The sequence below is a fragment of the Triticum aestivum genome, chromosome 6B, assembly GCF_018294505.1.
Source record: "Triticum aestivum cultivar Chinese Spring chromosome 6B, IWGSC CS RefSeq v2.1, whole genome shotgun sequence".
NCBI lineage: Eukaryota > Viridiplantae > Streptophyta > Magnoliopsida > Poales > Poaceae > Triticum > Triticum aestivum.
Window position 1 is genome coordinate 688,315,980 of NC_057810.1, and position 19,307 is coordinate 688,335,286.

General features: G+C 48.6%; 1 protein-coding gene and 1 long non-coding RNA gene across 2 annotated transcripts; one reads left to right on the forward strand and one right to left on the reverse strand.

Annotated features, from left to right (window-relative positions):
* Positions 1 to 10,866: 10,866 nt before the first annotated feature.
* Positions 10,867 to 12,464, reverse strand: LOC123134884 (BTB/POZ and MATH domain-containing protein 1-like). Its single transcript, XM_044554037.1, has one exon. The coding sequence runs from the start codon at positions 12,363 to 12,365 to the stop codon at positions 11,292 to 11,294; it is 1,074 nt and encodes a 357-aa protein (XP_044409972.1). The 5' UTR covers positions 12,366 to 12,464; the 3' UTR covers positions 10,867 to 11,291.
* Positions 12,465 to 12,857: 393 nt separating this feature from the next.
* On the forward strand, positions 12,858 to 14,975 carry LOC123134885 (uncharacterized). Its single transcript, XR_006465758.1, has 2 exons — positions 12,858 to 13,276; positions 13,900 to 14,975. It is a non-coding gene; the product is annotated as an uncharacterized lncRNA (long non-coding RNA).
* The last annotated feature ends 4,332 nt before the right edge of the window (positions 14,976 to 19,307 follow it).

Here is a 19,307-nt window from a genome sequence, read left to right on the forward strand (position 1 = left end):
AGCTCGTCCTCGAGCTGAAAAGCGGGGTAGCGCTCGACAAAACTGTCCAGATCCTCCCATGTAGCTGATGATGCTGCTTCACCCTTCTAGTGGACGAGTAGATGGCGAACGCCTCGTGCTACGCGCGCATGAGTCACGCGCTCCGATTCTGGAACAACCGCCCCGTTGTGGATCGGAGGCAAACCCGGCGGTGCAGTTGGAGGCGTGCCGAAGAACTTCTTGAGGAGGCCCATGTGGAACACGTCATGGAGGCGCGAGCGTGCCGGAAGCTCAAGGCGGTATTCCACATCGTTGACGACCTCTGAAATGCGGTACGGCCCATAGAATCGTGGCTTGAGCTTGCCCCTGGTTGGCAAGTTGAGAGATGACGCGGCGCGCTGGCGAAGGCGAAGCCAGACCCAATCGCCCACGTCATGCCGAATGTCCCGATGGCGTCTGTCGTAGTAGGACTTGTAGACCGCCTGTGCCTGTTGTAGACGAGAGCGGACGTCCCCGAGAAGCTCGTCGCGCTCCGCCATGCTCCTGGCCACTGCGGCTACCCGCGTGTCGCCCGGCTCGTAAGAGCGAATAGTGGGAGGGTCACGGCCATACACAAGCTTGAACGGAGTTTCTTGGGTCGATGTCTGGTAGGCGGTGTTGTAGATGTACTCGGCCCAGGGAAGCCACCGGAGCCACTGCCTGGGACGATCCCCGGTGAGACAACGTAGGTACATCACAATGATCTTGTTAGCAGCCTCCGTTTGGCCATCCGACTGTGGATGAAACGCTGACGTCATGTGCAGCTTTGTCCCGGTGAGGCGCATGAGCTCCCGCCAAAAAGCCGAGGTGAAGACGGGGTCGCGGTCAGAGACCATGGACCGCGGAATGCCATGGAGACGAACAATCTCAGCGAAGAACACCTGCGCCACTGATTCTGCCGTGTACGGGTGGGCCAGCGCCACAAAGTGGCTATACTTGCTGAAGCGATCCACCACGGTGAGGATGACAGACTTCCCGCCCACGCGAGGGAGCGCTTCCACGAAGTCGATGCCGACGTCAGTCCACACGCCTGTGGGCACCGGCAGCGGCAGCATCAGCCCGGCGGGGTGCAAGTGCTCGGACTTGTACCTCTAGCAAGTACTGCAGGTGCGGACGTACTCTTGCACCGTCTTGTGAAGGTTAGGTGCGTGGAAGTTGCGGCGGAGACGATGCAAGGTGCGCAGGACGCCTTCGTGCCCATCATCATGCACGGCACTGAGAATCTCCTGGAGTAGCGGGGACGAAGGTGGAATGTAGAGGCGGCCGTTGAAAGTGACGAGGCCGTCGGAGAGCACCCACGGCTGCTGCCGCGTACCCGCCGTGATATCCTCACGCAGTGTGACGAGCGCCAGATCTGTGGACGTCGCTTGCCGAAGGCGATCGATGAAGTCGAAGCGAGGACCCGAGATCGCCATGATCGACGTCTCCTCCGTGTCGCGGCGGGAAAGGGCGTCCGCCACCGTGTTTGTACTACCGGCCTTGTACTCCATGGTAAAGTCGAACCCCAGTAGTTTGCTGACCCAATGATGCTGCGGGATGGTTGCCAAACGCTGGTCAAGTAGAAATTTGAGAGTGTAGTGATCCGTTTTTACCACAAATTGGCGCCCCGAGAGGTACGGTCTCCAGTGACGAATCGCGAGCACCAGGCCGATGAGTTCCCGTTCATATGCTGCCAGGGAACGGTGACGTGGCGCGGCTGGCCGACTAAAGAAAGCCACCGGGTGTTGGTCCTGAAGAAGGACGGCCCCGAAGCCGTATGTAGAGGCGTCACACTCGACGATGAACGGCCGCGTGAAATCCGGTAACGCGAGGACGGGAGCCATGGTGACTGCCGTCTTGAGGGCGTTAAAAGCTGTTGCCGCCTCTGGCGACCAGGAGAAACCATCCTTGCGAAGGAGGGCCGTTAGTGGCACGGCCACCACGCCAAACTCCTTGACAAACTTGCGGTAGTACCCCGCAAGGCCGAGAAACCCCCGAACCGCGTGCGCCGAGTGTGCCTGCGGCCACTCGGCCATTGCCTGCACTTTTTCCGGATCCATGGCCACTCCAGCAGCGGAGATGGTGTGACCCAGGTATGAGATCGACTCGACGGTGAATGCGCATTTGGATCGCTTGACGAAGAGCCGGTGCTGGTGCAGGACGGTGAAGACGGTGCGCACATGTCGGAGATGGTCAGCCCATGTATCACTGAAAATGAGGATGTCGTCAAAGAAGACGAGAACAAAACGGTGCAGGTATGGCCGCAGCAGATCGTTCATGAGGGCCTGGAATGTTGCCGGCGCGTTGCAGAGGCCGAACGGCATCACCAGGAACTCGTAGAGGCCGTCATTAGTACGGAAGGCGGTCTTCGGGATGTCCTCCACACGCATCCGCACCTGGTGGTAGCCGGAGCGCAAGTCGAGCTTGGTGAAGAAACGAGCATGCCGGAGCTCATCGAGGAGTTCGTCCACCACCGGGATAGGAAACGCATTCTTGACGGTAATGGCGTTCAGGGCGCGGTAGTCGATGCAGAAGAGCCAGGACCCGTCGGCCTAGCGGACCAGCAGTACCGGTGACGAGAATGCAGAACAACTCGCTCGGATGATGCCCTTGGCGAGCATGGCGGCGCACTGACGCTCCAGCTCGTCCTTGTGCGCGGCCGGGTAGCGATACAGATGGACGGCCACCGGGGCGGAACCGGGCAGCAGGGTGATGCCGTGGTCGCGGCTGCGGGGTGGTGGCACGCCGGAGGGTTCAGCAAAGATGCCGTCGAACTCGGTGATGATGGCGTCGAGGAAGTCGTGGCCGCCGCATGATTTCAGGGCTGGCCCGTCCGGTCCTGCAATGCCGCGCCAGCACACCCGATGGCCCCTCCGCCAGAATGTCATGGAGAGGGCGCGGAAATCCCACAGGATCGGTCCGAGCGTCGCCAGCCACTGCGTGCAGGACGATGTCGTAGCCCGCGAGCGGCAAGGCGAGGAAATCCTCCGAGAACTCCTCTTGGCCGATGCGGAAGGGCACGACGCGGTACGCGCCCTGGCACGGAACGCGCTCGTCGTTGGCCACCGTGACGCGCATCTTCTCGGTGGTGGGGGATGGTAGCGTAGCACGAGCGGCCGTCTCCTCGGCGATGAAGTTGTGGGTGGAGCCTGAGTCGATCAAGGCGAGGAGGGAGACACCCCCGAGAGTAATATGAATCTGCATGGTTTCGCTCGTGCGCACGCCGGAGATTGCGTGGAGCGAGATCTGAGGGTCGGCCCGCGATGCATCATCAGTAGCGGAGGTCGTGTCGTCGTCGTCGTCCGGCGCTAAGTCGAGGAGAAAGATGCGCTGGCACACGCGGTTGTGGCCCCTGCCAAACTTCTCGTTACAGTTGAAGCATAGGCCCAGGCGACGACGTTCCTCCATCTCTGTCTGGGAGAGACGTTTGATTGGGCGCCCATCCGGCAGACTGTGGCCATGCTGGGGTGCGGCTGGTGGGGCCGGTGCGGGGGGCGCGAGGCGTGGTCCTGGCGTCGGCAGGATGCCCTTCTGCGGAAAACGCACCGGTGGCGCGGCGGGAAGCGCGCACTGGTCACGCAGCTCCAATTTGCGGGCGAGGCTCATGGCGACGGCGAGGGACTGCGGGTTATGGATTTCCACGTCGAGGCTGAGGGGCGGCTGGAGGCCTGCGGTGAAGATCTGAACTTTCTGCGTTTCCGACAAGGAGCCTGCCCGGGGAAGGAGCGCCTCAAACCGCTCCTGGAAGTCGACGATGGACGTCGTGCGCTTGCATGCCATCAGTTCGCCCAGCGGGTTCGCGCGCAGAGGAGGCCCGAAGCGGAGGTTGAGCAGCTCGGAGAAGCGGCGCCACGGCGGAGTGCCCTCGTCACGCTGGACCTGCATGTACCACAGCTGGGCAGAACCCTCGAGGTTGTATGACGCCATCCAGACTTTCTCCTCCTCGGCGATCCGTTGTTGATGGAAGAAGGACTCGCATCTGTTGAGGAAAGCGAGCGGGTCGGACTTGCCGTCGAACTTGGGGAAGTCCATCTTCTGAAACCGCGGGGGCCGATCGTTGTGGTGCTGTCCGTCGTGGCTGACATCGGCGGCTGACGAGGAGGCCGACTTCTCCTTCTGGAGGGCTGCCACGGACGACTGCAGGGATGTCACGGTTGCAGTCAGGGCTTCGATCATCTTGGACAAATCAGCGGTCCTGGGTTCCGACATGGCGGAAGAAACCGAGGCGGCGGCGGATGGCGGCGATGGAGGTGTGCGGGGCGTCGGGTGCAGCGTGGAGGAGGCCGAGGAGCGTCTGGAACCTGATACCAAGTTGTCAAGGGCCTCGGTGCCCAAGACAGCGGGGCCTCGACTACGTAGTTCGTAGTCTCGGTGAATAGGAGCGCTAGGGTTTTTGCCTGGCTGCTCAATGGTGCGGGAGGAGAGGATAGGAGACAGAGGAAGAGGTAGGAGATAATAACTTTATTGCTTGCCCTTAAAGAGTGCTGATTATACGATATATAAAGGCCCCATGGCTACTAACAAACTAGAAACCTATACGTAACAAACTAGTCTTTTATTTTAGGAAATAATGTATAAGGATCAGGACTTCTGCCCCAGCCTACGCCTCGCCTGATGCGGCCGGCGGCTGCTGCTCCTGGCCGCGTGGCCCACATCTGTAGGACGTGCCCCACATGACATAATCTGAATGCTTATTGGTACAGAGGGACAAGCCTTTGGTCGAGTACATTTGCTGTGTGTCAAGTTATGACTTATGAGCTTATGCTATTTCGGGAGCGTCAACTGGAAATCTTCAGACTGCAGCTTGATGATGATAACAACTGTCATTTACTATTTCGGCTTCAGATCTATTATCTGCTCCTTTCTGTTATTACCGTGTGGGAATCTGACCTGTACATCTACCAGCTGAGCATATCTTGGGATCCGGGAGGGCTGATATTGCTGTTGTCACTGGAATTGGCTCATCGAGTGGTCCTTCAAGCTGGGGCGTGTGTCGTCATCTTAGTTGCCCGCTACTTCATCCACGCCAGCGACATTTCGCTTCCTCGACTGCCTGGACTCCAATCGGCTCAAGTGCCCTCTACCTGCTACAATCAAGGGCATTTTCAAGAAGGGAGGGGTACCATCACCATTGTCGCCGTCTTCGCGCAAGGCTTTGTCGACCATGAGTACTACTTTCTCGGCTTCAACCATGACTACGCTGAAAATGACTACTTCCTCGACACCTTCTTCAGCGGGGCTCCCCCATCGGCCACAACTACTGCTTCTACTTCGTTGAAGTCCACCCTGGCTTCGACCGTGACTACACACAAGTCAAACATAATCAAGTGCAATGGGATCCGGGCGGGTTTTGGGTGGTGTCGGCTTGGGGTCAAGCCGAATTCAAGAAGGGAGGGGTGTCAGAGCCCTCCCCTTGCTGGTACGTGGGCTTGCCTGTGGACCGGTACATGGGCCTGGCCCATCGGGAGACCATCGAGCACCACAGACTACAAGTACCATGGAGAAGGCAACGCTCTGGTCATCCAGTGGATAAACGGCGAACCCGGCGGCGACTCTCTTCCCTTCCTCCTCTTTCCCCAATTCGTGTATCCCAAGTTGTAACCTGAATTGCTACCTGAATTCGTGAGAAGAGCTACTAGATCGAGCAATAAAAGAGAATATACATACTGATATTACTTTTTTCTCGAATGAAGCTTGCTGCTAAATCAGAGGTCCTAGCCTGAAGACTATGATGACATTCGCATCTACTGAAGCTAATCTAAGCTGGAGCGGTTTTCCAACAAGATGTGGAAGATGCTTTCATTCATAGTGATGTTAATGAAATAAATTTTCAGGTTCCACATGACTTAAACACAAACTGTGAAAAAAGTTCTGATGCTAATCCTTTCATAGCATTGAGATAGACCATGATCATCAACAAGAAGGTATTCACCGACTGATTTGCATTGGACAGGTCGGCATATAGCTACAATGGATCAGCTTCAGTTACCTAGCTATAACTACTACTCCTTCCGTCCGAAAATACTTGTCATCAAAATGGAGAAAAAGGATGTATCTAGACTAAAATACATCTAGATACATTCTCTTTTATTCATTTTGATGACAAGTATTTCCGGACGGAGGGAGTACTTACTACTAGGTGACTATCAGTTGATTTCTGATCAAGATGGTAATTTCCAGAATTTTTGGGGTATCTGACACTCAATGTCACAGCAGCACATCTGACATGCCTGACAGTAGTGTTGGGTCTCTGTCTTGGTGCTATATGTCTGAAAAAAACAATCTAAAATCCTCAAATACACACCCTAGATGGAGTCCTAATTCACTTTTCCCCACAATTTACAGAGCAACTAAGGGTTATGTAAAGGGAAACGTTTGTAATCGGCGCACCGGCCGAACATCGGGCCGGTCGCACTCGCTCACGAATATGGGCCACCAATCGTTTTCTTATCCACTCACGAAGGAAGCGACGCATCCACTCGTTCCTTTTCGTTTCTACTTCTTCCTTCGCGTCTTCTCCAATAGTTTCTCTTCCCCTCCCTCTTCCTCACAGAAAGCCACCATGGATCCACTTAATTGTGATCAAGCTTTTGTTCGTGTTGCGCCTCTCTCCTCCATATAGTACTCCGCCATGGATCCCAAGAGGCGGATGCTGGAACCAACATGTTTTTTTGCTGGATCCAACATGTGTTTTTGCTGGAACCACCTTGCGCCATTTATGGAGCCACCAGAGCATCGGTGTTGCGACGGGGCGCATCACGAAGAAGCGTGTTGGATGCTGGAACCGGCACCCATTGTTGCTGGAACCATCAAACACGGATGCTTCGAACGGGGAACCTCGATGCGTTGCGACGATGATGGGTGTGGTGACCGTCGCCAGTACAGGATTAGCAACCAGCGGCAAAATTTGCTGGAACTAGCAGCAAAAAAAGCTACAACCGCCTGCAAAATAAGCTACTACCGGCACTGAAAAGTCTTGCTTTGCTAGCACGCACCACCGGCGTCACAGTTTTGCTACCACCGTGTCGCCGTTTTGTTACAACCGGAGTTTCTTTTTGCTACAACCGGCGGCCGACGATGCTAGAACTGGCAGTGCGACAAACTACAAGCGGCAGACAGGGAATGTTACAACTACATCCCTTTTTTGCTACAACCACATCCTGTTTTTGCTACCACCGGTGACTTTTTTGCTACATGTGTGGCAGACGACGGGCGCCGATGCTTCAACCTGACATGGAAAAAAGCTTCAACTCACCAAGGAGAAGCTACAACCGGTGGCGGAAAAAGCTTCAACAGGCATAGTGGAAAAAGCTTCAACCCCCATGAAAAAGCGTCACCCGTGGAAAAATGCTTCAACCGGCGAAACAAAAGCTTCAACCAGAGGCTAAAAAAGCTTCAACCGGGGACGAGTCTGTGGGCGCATGAGCGGCGACAGCGATGAGCGGCGACGGAGAGGGAGAGGACGGGGGTGCTGCGACGGCGAGGGAGAGGACGTGGATGCTTTCTATTCTTGCCGGAGCACACGCACGAGGTGGCTGGGGCAGGGACACATCGCGTCGAATGGATCTGAAGCGTGGGGAGGGAGGAAGAAGATGATATGACGTGGGGGGAGGGGGGATCGGACGGCTCCTGCCTGCCAGATTGCACGGCTGCAGGCTGACCGGCCCAAATTTGGGCCGGTGCGCCGGCACGTATCGCTGCCCTTATGTAAATCAGTACCTCTCTTGGCTGCAAAACTCTGCACTAAACCTAGGGGGTCACCACAGGCTGCACAGCTAACTAGTGTAGCAACAGCATAATCCAAGGACAGTACATAAAACCAAGATCACTATTGGCATGTGCAATCGATCAGTTCGTACAAAAAGGGGCAAAGCAGCCAAAACTCTGCGGACCTGGGAGAGTGGGTTTGGTGGAGAACTCGGGGATGGAGAGGAAGCCCTTGGCTCTGCGGTTGAGCTGGCAGAACCGCTCGTACCTGCTGCGAGACTTCAGCTCAAATGGAAAAAAACAGCAACACCACATCAATTAATTCTGGTAATCGTAGAAAAAAGTCTTGTGTTTCTGTTGACACTACCGATCACCAACACAACACACTTGTGCTGCTTTCAATATAAGATGGGAAATGGCTTCGCTGCTCCCTGAAGATCGACTTCAATTTCACAGGCAACCTGGACCGCATCGAAAACAGGAAAAGGAAATGTTGGATGTGTTAACTTCTGAGCTGAGATAGCATACCATGACCCCATGCAAATTTCTTGTAATGAGGCTGGCCTTAAATAACGTGATACCTTTTCTGATGAACATAACCAAATTGTTGCCCTTAACATGTACTTAAAACATACCAACAATGAAAATCCTAGAGGCGAACTGGTTTTCAGGATTTGACAGAGAATTTTCATGATGCCCTTGTTCCCAAATCACCAAATTCTCAAGGGCATGGGTATTGATTCTTATACCTGCAGAATTCCTGGTAACAAATCTCTTCTTTTTCTTCATTTCCAACTAGTGTCAACCCTGTTTTTTTGACGCATAAGGAGAAGGACAAAGGGGAGAAAATAACAGGACCAGCAAAGATGCAATGATCAAGATACCTGATAAGAAAGCACTGTCTGATTAACAGGCAGAGTAGATAAGAGAATGTGTTGACATCTCCTCAAGAAATAATATAACCAGATAACGTACGGAGAACAGGTCCTGCCAATATACAGTTCAAAAATGCCATTCAAAACCTCTTGCCAGGCCCCTGGAGGTTACATTCCTCTTGCCATCAATGTCATACACTTTAATGTCACTGTTTTGTGAATGTAGATTGGCAGTCAGTCTACATAAATGTCGCCCCCTTACCAATCTACATCAATACCAGAAACATGAGTCACACTCGACCTTTTGCTGAAGGTAGAGAGAAAAAAAAAAGAATAAGATCCTTAAAGTTCAGTCCACAACCATACATCCTCTGAGAAAGAATAGAAATGGAAGATAAAACCAGTCTGATGTCTATACCTGACACTGATGAATCTCCTTATTATAGCTTCGACATTCGAAGGTTTAAGTAGAGCAATCCCATGGTGTCAGTTATTTGCAAACACAGTGTTCATTTCTATTTTATTTTTGGCAAAACTGCATGGTGTATGATAAATCTGATACACAGCTGCAAATCTTTCGTAGGCAGCCTTAACCACACACAGGTCATGAAAAGAAAAATGTTGGACGATTTAATTGTCTAAACTGAGGTAGCATCCCATGAAGCCCATGAAAGTGTTGGACGATTTAATGTGACTGGCCTCAACCAGTGTGACACCTCGTCTGGTAAAGAGAAGCAAAACGCTGTCCTGAACATGTACTTAATACATTACCGAAAACAACAGTCCTAGAAGAAAACCGATTTTCATGATTTGATAAGAATTTCCATGATGCCCCTGTTCCCAAATCACCAAATCCTCAGGAGAGTGTGGGTATTAATTGTTATACCATATCCTGTAGAATTCTTGGTAACAAATCCCTTCTTTTTCTTCACTTTCCAACTAGTGTCGACCCTGAATTTGAGTCACAAAGATAATAATGCAAAAGGGATAATTTCCTTTTGACTAATAGTAAAAGGTTGCATTACACTGAGTATTATCTTTGCACAGTATAGGCATATGCTACTTTAAACAGCTGAAGATATGAAGAAACCTACAACTCAGTATCAGGGCCCCCTTCAGAAGTTAGCTCACTTGATGGGTTGATCATGTTAGGATACCAAGGGACCTGTCACATTGGTCTTCTGTTTATTCAGTCAGTTACTTGCGAGTTAATGTACTACGCGATGAAATGGAGGATTTGTATGAAATAAGAACCTCTGTTTGCTGCCCTGAAATAGGAGTTTGCACTTATGTGTTACTACTCAGTACTAAGCGGAAAAGTATGTATGCTCACTTATGTGTTTATGACGGAAGGGTGCCAATTATTTGAAGAAGAAATAAGGAAACAGTCACATCTGTTGTTGTTGTAAAAGTGCAATTGCAAGGTGAAGGTACTATGCAATGAAATACAGGTTCAATAGAAATAAGAGCCGCTCTTTGTTGCTCTGATAACGATGAGCCTGTTAGTTACTTGCGAGTTAATGTACTACGCGATGAAATGAGATACAGGATTTGTATGAACCAGGTCCTTGAAGGTAACTTTTGCCTTCCCAAAAATACCATACACCTTAAATATCACTGTTCCATGAAACATAAAACCAAATCAATACTAGAAAATGAGTTATCATGAAGACCAGGGTGTCCATAACAAAATATACACTAGTTATCAAAATAGCAAAGTAAATATTAAATTCAAACTTGACCAAGCATTGTGCTCAATCTTTTGCTGGCGTTGAAGTTCAATCCATCAACTATGCATAGCAACCTCTGTGAGAAAGAACAGAACAGAACAGAAATGAAAGAACACATTACCTACAGCCACTATCCTAGAAGCACTACTAATTTTCATGATTTGATGAGTATTTTCATAATGCCCCCTGTTCTGAAATCACAAATCATCAAGGGTGTGTGGGTATTCATCATTATACCATATCCTACAGAATCTTTTGGTAATAAATTTCTTCCTTCTCATTTCCAACTACCGTCGAACCCGAAATTTGACTCACAAAAAGAATGCGAAAGGGAGGAATTTACAGGACTAGTGTGTGTAGATAAAACGATCAAGCTATCTGATAACAATTCACTCGTTGATTAACACGCAGAGTAGATAAGAGACTACTTTGACATCGCCTTGAGAAAGAGCAAGCACAAGTGTTCTTCACTACTCATCCTAAATGCATGGGAATGGGAAATAATATAACAAGAAAACTAACATCAACATGCCCATTTCAGGCTCAATTGGCACAGATACCTGAAAATACTCATGGATGAAATCATGTACCACAAGAATTAAGTGATCATAACATAGGTCAACAAAGTTCAGAAACCTGGAGCATCCGATGCTAAAATAAGCACAATGTCTGATGAGTGATGACAAAGACCTTAAACCACGATGTTCAGAAACCATGGAGCACCCAATGCTAAAATAAGCAAAATAATCTGATGACAAAGACCTGAAACCACAAGTTACCATTGCCAAAAAATCTGAGCACTCTATGCCCTCTGATCAATGCACTTCCCGGTTAATCCACACAGTTGAAGAGATGCAATGAACTGACGAAACAGGGGCAAAATGTGGCAACATTTTGCATCTCGATAGTCAATTAGGATAGATGTAGCGATGTACCGAGTATAAGACTGCTAGCCCATTACCACTCTGCATTGATCACTCAGCTAATGCCCCAAGGACATGGCCATCAGCTTGACCATAAGAGATGGGCAGCTCACGCTAAGATGTTGTAAGCCATCGGTGGCTACGGTTGCCCTCAGATTTGTCGGAGCCGCAAGAAAATCGAAGCACGCCTTCTTCAACCCCTCACAGTGATGTTGCTCGGCTAGTAGCAGGATAGTCGCTGCAGTGCTGACGTCAATGTACTCACACAGCTTCTCCTCACAGATCAGCTTCAGCCGGTCCATTCCATACCTGTCTGCCGCGACGAGCAGATGCTGGCAGGTGACATCTTCCTCTTCCTTGCGCATCTCAGGCAACAAGCCGGTGTACACGAAACGGAGCAGCGCCTTGAACACCTCCGCCTCCATGTCTTCCACGCGCACAATGCCGCTTTCGACCTTGCCCTCCTTCATTGGTCCGAAGAGCTCGGCTGCGAAGACTGACGAGCGGGCTGCCAGCACACACCGGTGCGCGGCGATGGTCTCACCCCCAACCTCAAACACCACGTCGGCACCTTTCTCGGCCTCGAGGAGCTTGCCAAGGTCCCCCCGCAGGTCGCACGGGGGCACGGAGACGAAAGCCGCCGCCGCCGCATCCTGGGCGCGGTAACCATGGACGACAAGGATATCACACCGGACGGTGAACGAGTCGTTCTGTAGATTCTTGGACTTCTGCAGGTCCTCTCTTCTGATGAAGGTGGAGTACCAGTTGTAGAAGCAAGACCTCCTGGACGAGAATGTGACCACCGACGACGACGTCAGCCGCGCCGCCTGAATTTTCTCCGCCTCCCCAGAGAGGCAGAAGCAGTGCTTCGCCTTCACCGCTGCCGCGACATCTTCGTCGAGGATTAGGGAGAGGGATACGTAGTCCGCGACCGCCGAGCTTGAGCCGTTGGGGTAGTAGTCGATGCGCCAGCGGTGGCCGCCGACTGTGAAGGGCCGAGAACTGATCTTCTCTCCGGTGGGAAGGTTCTTGGTGCAGGAGTAGCCGTGGATGGTGAGAAAGTGGTGCCCGCTGGCCGTGTCGGCCACGATGGCGGACCTCGACGGCTTCCCGCCGACTCCGGAGGACGCCATTGCCGACCTGCTCCGCGGAATCGGGCACTCGCAGCTCTCGCGGCGGCGGCGAAAGGGGGAGGAACGGAGAAAGGAGACGAGACTGATGGCGGCTTCTAGAGGAAGCTTTCCCACAAGGGCCAAGGCCCAAATCCCCACCGGGCTGGGCTCCACACGTCATCCTCTGTAATGGCTGGAACGAATTTTACATCTGAGTTTTAAAAAAAATCCGAGTTTCAAAAAAATGTCAAACAACCATAAATACGACCATTTTTTCTCTACTACTATTAAACAAGCAAACATCTTCTTTCTTAGAGACACCCCGTTAAGTGTACACCGGTTGATTATTACCGTCTGATTATCCCACCAGATTAGATCTAACAACCTAGATTAATATGAGGTTAGCAATTAGCAATTACAGTCCGCCCGACGTATACTCTGCCAAAGATTCGTCCGCCTAATACGTGTTCCATGAAAGCGTAATCAGCTCCAATCCCAGCGATTGTAAAGACCACAGACCGCTCCTCCCTATCCCATGTCCATCGTACCCTAGGGCTGGATCCAGGGTTATTAGATCGCCGCCGCCGCCAGCATACGGCTGCAGATGAAGGCCACAACTCTTCTCTCCGGCTATCCCCGACGCCAACCCACCACGCCATGTCCGCCGGACCGACGACGGCCAGGACGACGTCCGGCGTCCAGCGCTGGAACGAGGAGCTCGACCAGGCTGAGCTGGGCGTCCAACCGGACAAGGCAGTAGTCCACGCCGGCGAGTGCGTGCATGGCCCACCCCTCCGCCCACGGCGATGCGGCTCCCGGCTGCGCAGCCATGGAGCATCCGCGTGTATGTGTATGCGTCAGCGGCCACCCTACACGCTGCATCTTCATGAATACGCCTATTAAATCCAGACTTGCAGCAAGGCGTCGCGGCGGTACGACCCATCACGCCCTCTGCATCCAATCTCTCTTTCTAACATCTAAGTGTATCAGCAGGTTTGAGCAGAGAATCTAGACCGAGAAGGTCACATAAGCTTGCTGGCATCACCCCTTTTTAAACTGATTTTTTGTCCCAAAAGCTCAGGGATTTATTCCCTAGAAATAACATGGCACACCAATTTTATCGATCCCGCATTCTTGAAAATTTATGAGTATGACACTCTCTTGTGTTTGCTTCAAGACGCTTTGATGTATCCAATCCCTTTAAACATCCGTAAAATAGAGATAGCCATGATAGTCAGGCACTCACTATTCAAGTATAAGATCAGCTCCATGGTCTCCAATTAGTCTTCTTTCTCGATGCTCAAGTCTTCATGAGCAGACAATCATTTAACAATGGATGGATGGGGGTACACTGTTTGGATCGCCCTACCAAACTAAAATAGTGTTCTGATTACACACTTCACAATTTTCAGAATTGAGACACATGTAGGCTCTGGGTTGTGCCATCACATTACTGAAAATAGATGTACTATATGTCGATTAGTATTTGTATTGTTGCTTCATCATCCCTCACATAGACCCACTGCCTGAAACACGGTGTCACACTCTATTCCAGGACTTTACTGACCTAACGCTGCCGTGATGGCCGCCACACTCCTCACGCGAACACCATGGCCTGGACGCAGCAGCGTGACACCACATCACTACGCCTACACTGAATTCAGCAAAGGAACTCCGGCCCATCCAACTTTCAGGTTTGGAACATATTCCTTTGTGTTTCACAAATAACATGACAGAGTCCTATGCTTTTAGTTCTTATTAGGTTGTGTTTCACAAATAACATGACAGAAAATCCTATGCTGAACTGGAATAAATTATTCAGATTCTATTGTGGTAAAGACACGATATCTTCCTTTTGGCAAGCGACAACATCTGGAAGTCTTTGTAATGAAACACTATGACTAAGTAATGATCGTACTACTTAACAATGTAAAAAGAAATTAATGATCATGCTCAACTGAATTTTCTCTGATGTGAGCTGATGTTGGACTCATAATATGTGAGTGCAAAACCCCAACAAGGCCCCGACGTGGATCTGAAAACTGATACGAAATGCACAAGACACTGAAACTTCCTCCTGATTCAGTGCAGCCATACATCCTTCAGCCTTCTACACCATGCCGGCAAGCCGGAAAGTGCTACAACAGTGGCAGCGCTCTCCCAGGCACTTGGGCTGCCCACAACTCCTACAAAATAAATTGGCACAAGCTTACTCACATAGATTTGCAGATCGGCGCGTGTTAAAAATATGTACATGCAGATGGATCATTCGCAGATCATCTTTATCGGGAAGGACTACTTCTCAAGCGACTACTGCCTTTATCAAGTAAAGGATCTTTGTCAGCAGTACATTCTTTGAACTTTATTAGTTATATCATCTCACTCTTCCTATGTTGTATTGTTTGTACATAATGAGTATTGCTGCTCAATGCAACCACTAGAATGCAATGATTAGTAACTCTTCTTGCACTGTTGCATCTATATGATTGACCTTGTATATTCCGGGTTGACATGCCATTATATTTGACTGTACTGACATTGATGATATGCATTTGATGACAATAGCAAAATTATAGCCTATTGGCATGTAACATTCTTTGAAATGATACGACTATGTTTTTTCTTTCTTTTACAACTTGCTTACAGATATACTCCCCGTCCCTAAATATGTCTTTTTAGAGATGTCAATATGAACTACATACGGATTTATATAGATGTATTTTAGAGTATAGATTCACTCATTTTGCTCTGTATATAGTCCATATTGGAATCTTTAAAAAGACTTGCATTTAGGAACGGAGGAAGTACATGTTTTCTGCTTATGATAATTTGCCGGAGCATTTAGGGGTAGTGAATTAACCAGAAAACTGAACGTGCCCAAGTAAAAAATAATATGAGAAGAAAATTTAGTCTAGAATCATCGTAGCCATAAATCTCACACTATAGCTCTGCTGGATATATTGCCGACACCCTCACCACTTCGCCCACCCGCTGGATATATTGCTACTCCTCTACGGATGTCTTTCTTCTTTGCAGCTCTGTGTGCCATGTCGGCAGCCAGGTTGACCGGTGGTGCCCATGTCATATGGGTTGGGATGTATCGGTTTTAGCCCAGTTTTCCGTCAATTAACCGTGCAATTCTCTTCTTAATCAATGAAAATGGCAAGTCTTTTGCCTTGTTTCAAATGTTTTTTTACTCAGCCATAAAAAATGCCAAGCCTCAAATCTGCATTCAAATTGCTAGGAAGCTTCTCCTAATTTCTGACCACTCCTAATTGGACCCATACAAGTATTATAGTTCTTTCATACAAGTTGAGTATGAACATACTGATTTTGTCCTCAGCCAGTGAAATATCCAATTTCTGGATCACCTCATTTTCCAATTCTAATCTATCTATAATCTTTTTTGAGATATTAAGATTGTATCCATGACATGGGAAATGTAAGTAGCATGTTGTGACATGCATGGTTTTGCTTTTTCTATCAATGTTGATGCTCCAACATCTGATCAATGGTCCTTATTCTAGATTCTGTACTATCATTGTACATATTTGTTCCGTTATATAGTCATTGTTGTTGTAAATTGTTTATCATAATACTGATGAGGCAGAATAATCTAGATGTAGTTCCGACAACGTCAATGGATCCTTCCCCGCTGCATGGCTTGGCCGAAGTTGGGCGAAAGAGTTAATGGGGCCAGAGAAATATGAGTTGGACGTCCGAACAATGCTTTCAGGCGACATTTGTTGTAGCCCCACAAGCTTAAAATGAGAGTACAGTTGTGCCAAACATTGTTACATATTTTGATTTCTTTGTTGGTTCCTTTCATGGCTAAAACAATGGTATGCCCCTTGCAACATTTTTTTTGATATATTTCTGTGCACTATGCTATTTCCGGAAAAATCTTTATATACATACTTGTGCTTTCACTTCAAAACTTGGAGAGGCAATTTGAGTTGGTGTTGTGCATCAATATTACGTATTGTTGCTCAATGGTTTCTTAATAATCGTTCCTTCTATTTTCTGAATTTTCCAGCATATGAATTATCACATGAATTTCATGTACATTGGTTGAGACGTGCGTTGCACGTGCACGTTTACTATTGTTAACGAAATCCCGTCGCTAACCAAACGCGGTACCCCCACCACTCGCCCCCTCTCTCTCGCATGCCTCTCTCTCTCCCTCGCTAACCTCTCCACCACGCCCCGCCATCCACGCCCTTCTCGGCCGCCTCCGCCCCACGCCACCCGCTGCCCGCTCATGCCCTTCTCGGCCGCTGCCGCCGCCCCCCCTGACAGGCGAGGGCGGCACGCTGCCCGGACAAGATGAGGAGAATGAGGGGAGACGCGGAAGAAGCGGTCGTTGCAGGCGGCGGCGCCGAATGCGGCGGACGCGCGCGCTCGCCCGCGGTCATTGCAGACGAAGCAGCCGCCCATGGATGCTCGGGTCGATGCAGGAGGACGAGGAGGAGATCGTGAGGGCCAGCGTCGCAGGGATTGAATCGGATGTAGGCGGATCTGGCAATTCCACGAGGGCCACAGACTCTCTGTTGAGAAAAAGAAAGAGAAACAAGAGGGAGAAAGAAGAGACAAATTCATGTATCCTCTCTTCTCCTTGCTCTCTATACTGCTGCTGCCCCTCTAATCTTGTTGCCCCTTGCTAATCCTAATCTTTTTCTGCTCTCCGTTGTTGCTACTTCCCATCTACTCCTCTCTGAATCTCCCTTTGATGTGCTTCTCTGAACCCCAACCTGCTGCTGCTTCTTTTCTCCCTGCTACCCCACAACTGCTACTTCTCTGAACCTTCACAGCTGCTGCTCCTCTTTAGCACTTCAAGCAACAACAAGGACTGGATTCTCTTTCTCTCTGAATTTTTTGTAAACTTGAGAAATTTATGTTCAGAATTATGTGATATCCATATTCGAGGAGTGCTTGCAGTCAGTGATTGGTTCAGTTTCGTATTTGTAAATATAATGACACATTTTGTGTGTTCAAAAAACAGAGAAGCAATGTATATGTTAAGAAAGAGAAATATGGGATTTATCAGCATGACAAGTTCTGCATCTATATGGGATCTATCAGCATGCCAGCATGTAGGCGAGGAGCTGCCCCTTTTTGAATTTTGCATGGCAAGTTCTGTGGCTATATGGGATTTCTTCATGACCACCAGCATGGATGTTCAGGTACGGATTTCTCCAGAACCATCGACACTCAGAACAATATGCATGCATGCTGAGAACAGTTATACAAAGATGTGTGTATCTATCATACAATTCTACCACTACATGCATGTATTTGTTTATGGATCATTCATAGTTGGCAACTTTTAATGGTCTCTAGGCAAACTTAATGTAATTTCACATGAGACAGTCATCATAGACAAGATTAGTTAACCAAAGAAACTTTATGCCTGATCTGCTTGGAATATAGGAAGTATGTGTGCCTTCTGTCTTCTTATGAACCTACGTTTGTGAACAAAATATGTTCACTGCATTTTCAGCTACCTATATGCTTAGGAAGACACAACTTACATAGTTTAGTTTTTTTTTCAATTCTGTTTAATAGATGCAGACCAACAAACAAGTTTGAATTATTTTACTATCATTTTTTTATTGAGAATTGTTTGCCATTAATCTTTCTCCCTATTGATTTATTTTCCCCTTAGCATCTATCAACCATCATTACCCGTGACCAGTCTCGCTTTCCCAAATGCACAAACAAACAAAATACCTTGCATGCATTGCATAATTTAGTTACTTTCAATGCCAACACATGATCTTCTTACAGTATGTGAACAACGGACTGGAATTTTATTCGTTGGGTTCATATGTGGCATTTACTCATTTGATTTTCACTTAAACGATCTTCTTACATTATGTGAACAACATACCGGAATTTTATTCCTTTGGTCCATATGTGGCATTTGCTCATTTGATTTTCAATTAAATTTGCGAGCGAGCTACTTTAGTTAGAATGCAATTTAAAAAAATGAAGGATCGTTCTAAGAGGTTAGTGTGGAATGAAACTTCCTAAGGAATGTAGTGCAAAAGAATCTGTAGAGTTTTTTATAGGATTAATTCATTCATATAATAAGAGTGCCTAGAAAAAAATCATATGGATTCAACCCTCTGATTTTTTAATGAAAATATTCTGGATCAAAGATACCCTAAGGTGGAATCGAAAGACCACCATGGCCACAATTATTATCAAAAGTAGTTGATGTTTGTTATGAACTATTTTGAATACAAATAATAGGAAATAGGCCAAACATTTACTAGACTCGGAGAGGGTGTGGCGTGCAATGGTGTTCGATTTCTTAAATGGCTCGGTAAAACAACTCACTAGAAGAGAAATAAGATTCAAAATAGATGTTTTATTGCAAATTATAATGCGTGCGTTGCACGTGCATGCTTACTAGTACCTGTGAAGAGAAAAAAGGAAGTGGCACAACTTGGAAAAGTTTTGAAAATTATATTACTAAGCACGGACCAAAAATTGATCATGTGCTTTTTCCAAAATTCACAAGTGTGTGTTGGCATTTGATGATTTTTCTTAGTTCTTTTTTTCTAATTGTAGATATGAATTCTCGCCAAGCTAGCGACAAATACGTGTTTGACTCCGACCAGTAGATATGTTAGGATTTTTGTCCTCGCATGAGCGGCGCTCAAATGGATGGCGAAGCTTCGTATGTCTTCCGGGCTTCGATCCACCTCGAGTCTGTTCGTCGTGACAAATTCGACGGAGCTCTGACGTAGATTTCCGTCAACTCCGTATGACAAGGTTAGTGTTTCTCGTCACGTATATTTCACGGCGAGATTTGGTGTCAAGTTCTTCTAATCGATTCAAGAGTTCAATGACGATGACCACGGATCCGGCGCACGTCATTTAGGGGCGTATGTATGAAGACTTCCTGACTGTTATCGATAAGGCTATGTCGGCTACGGGACCGTAACGGCGATAGTC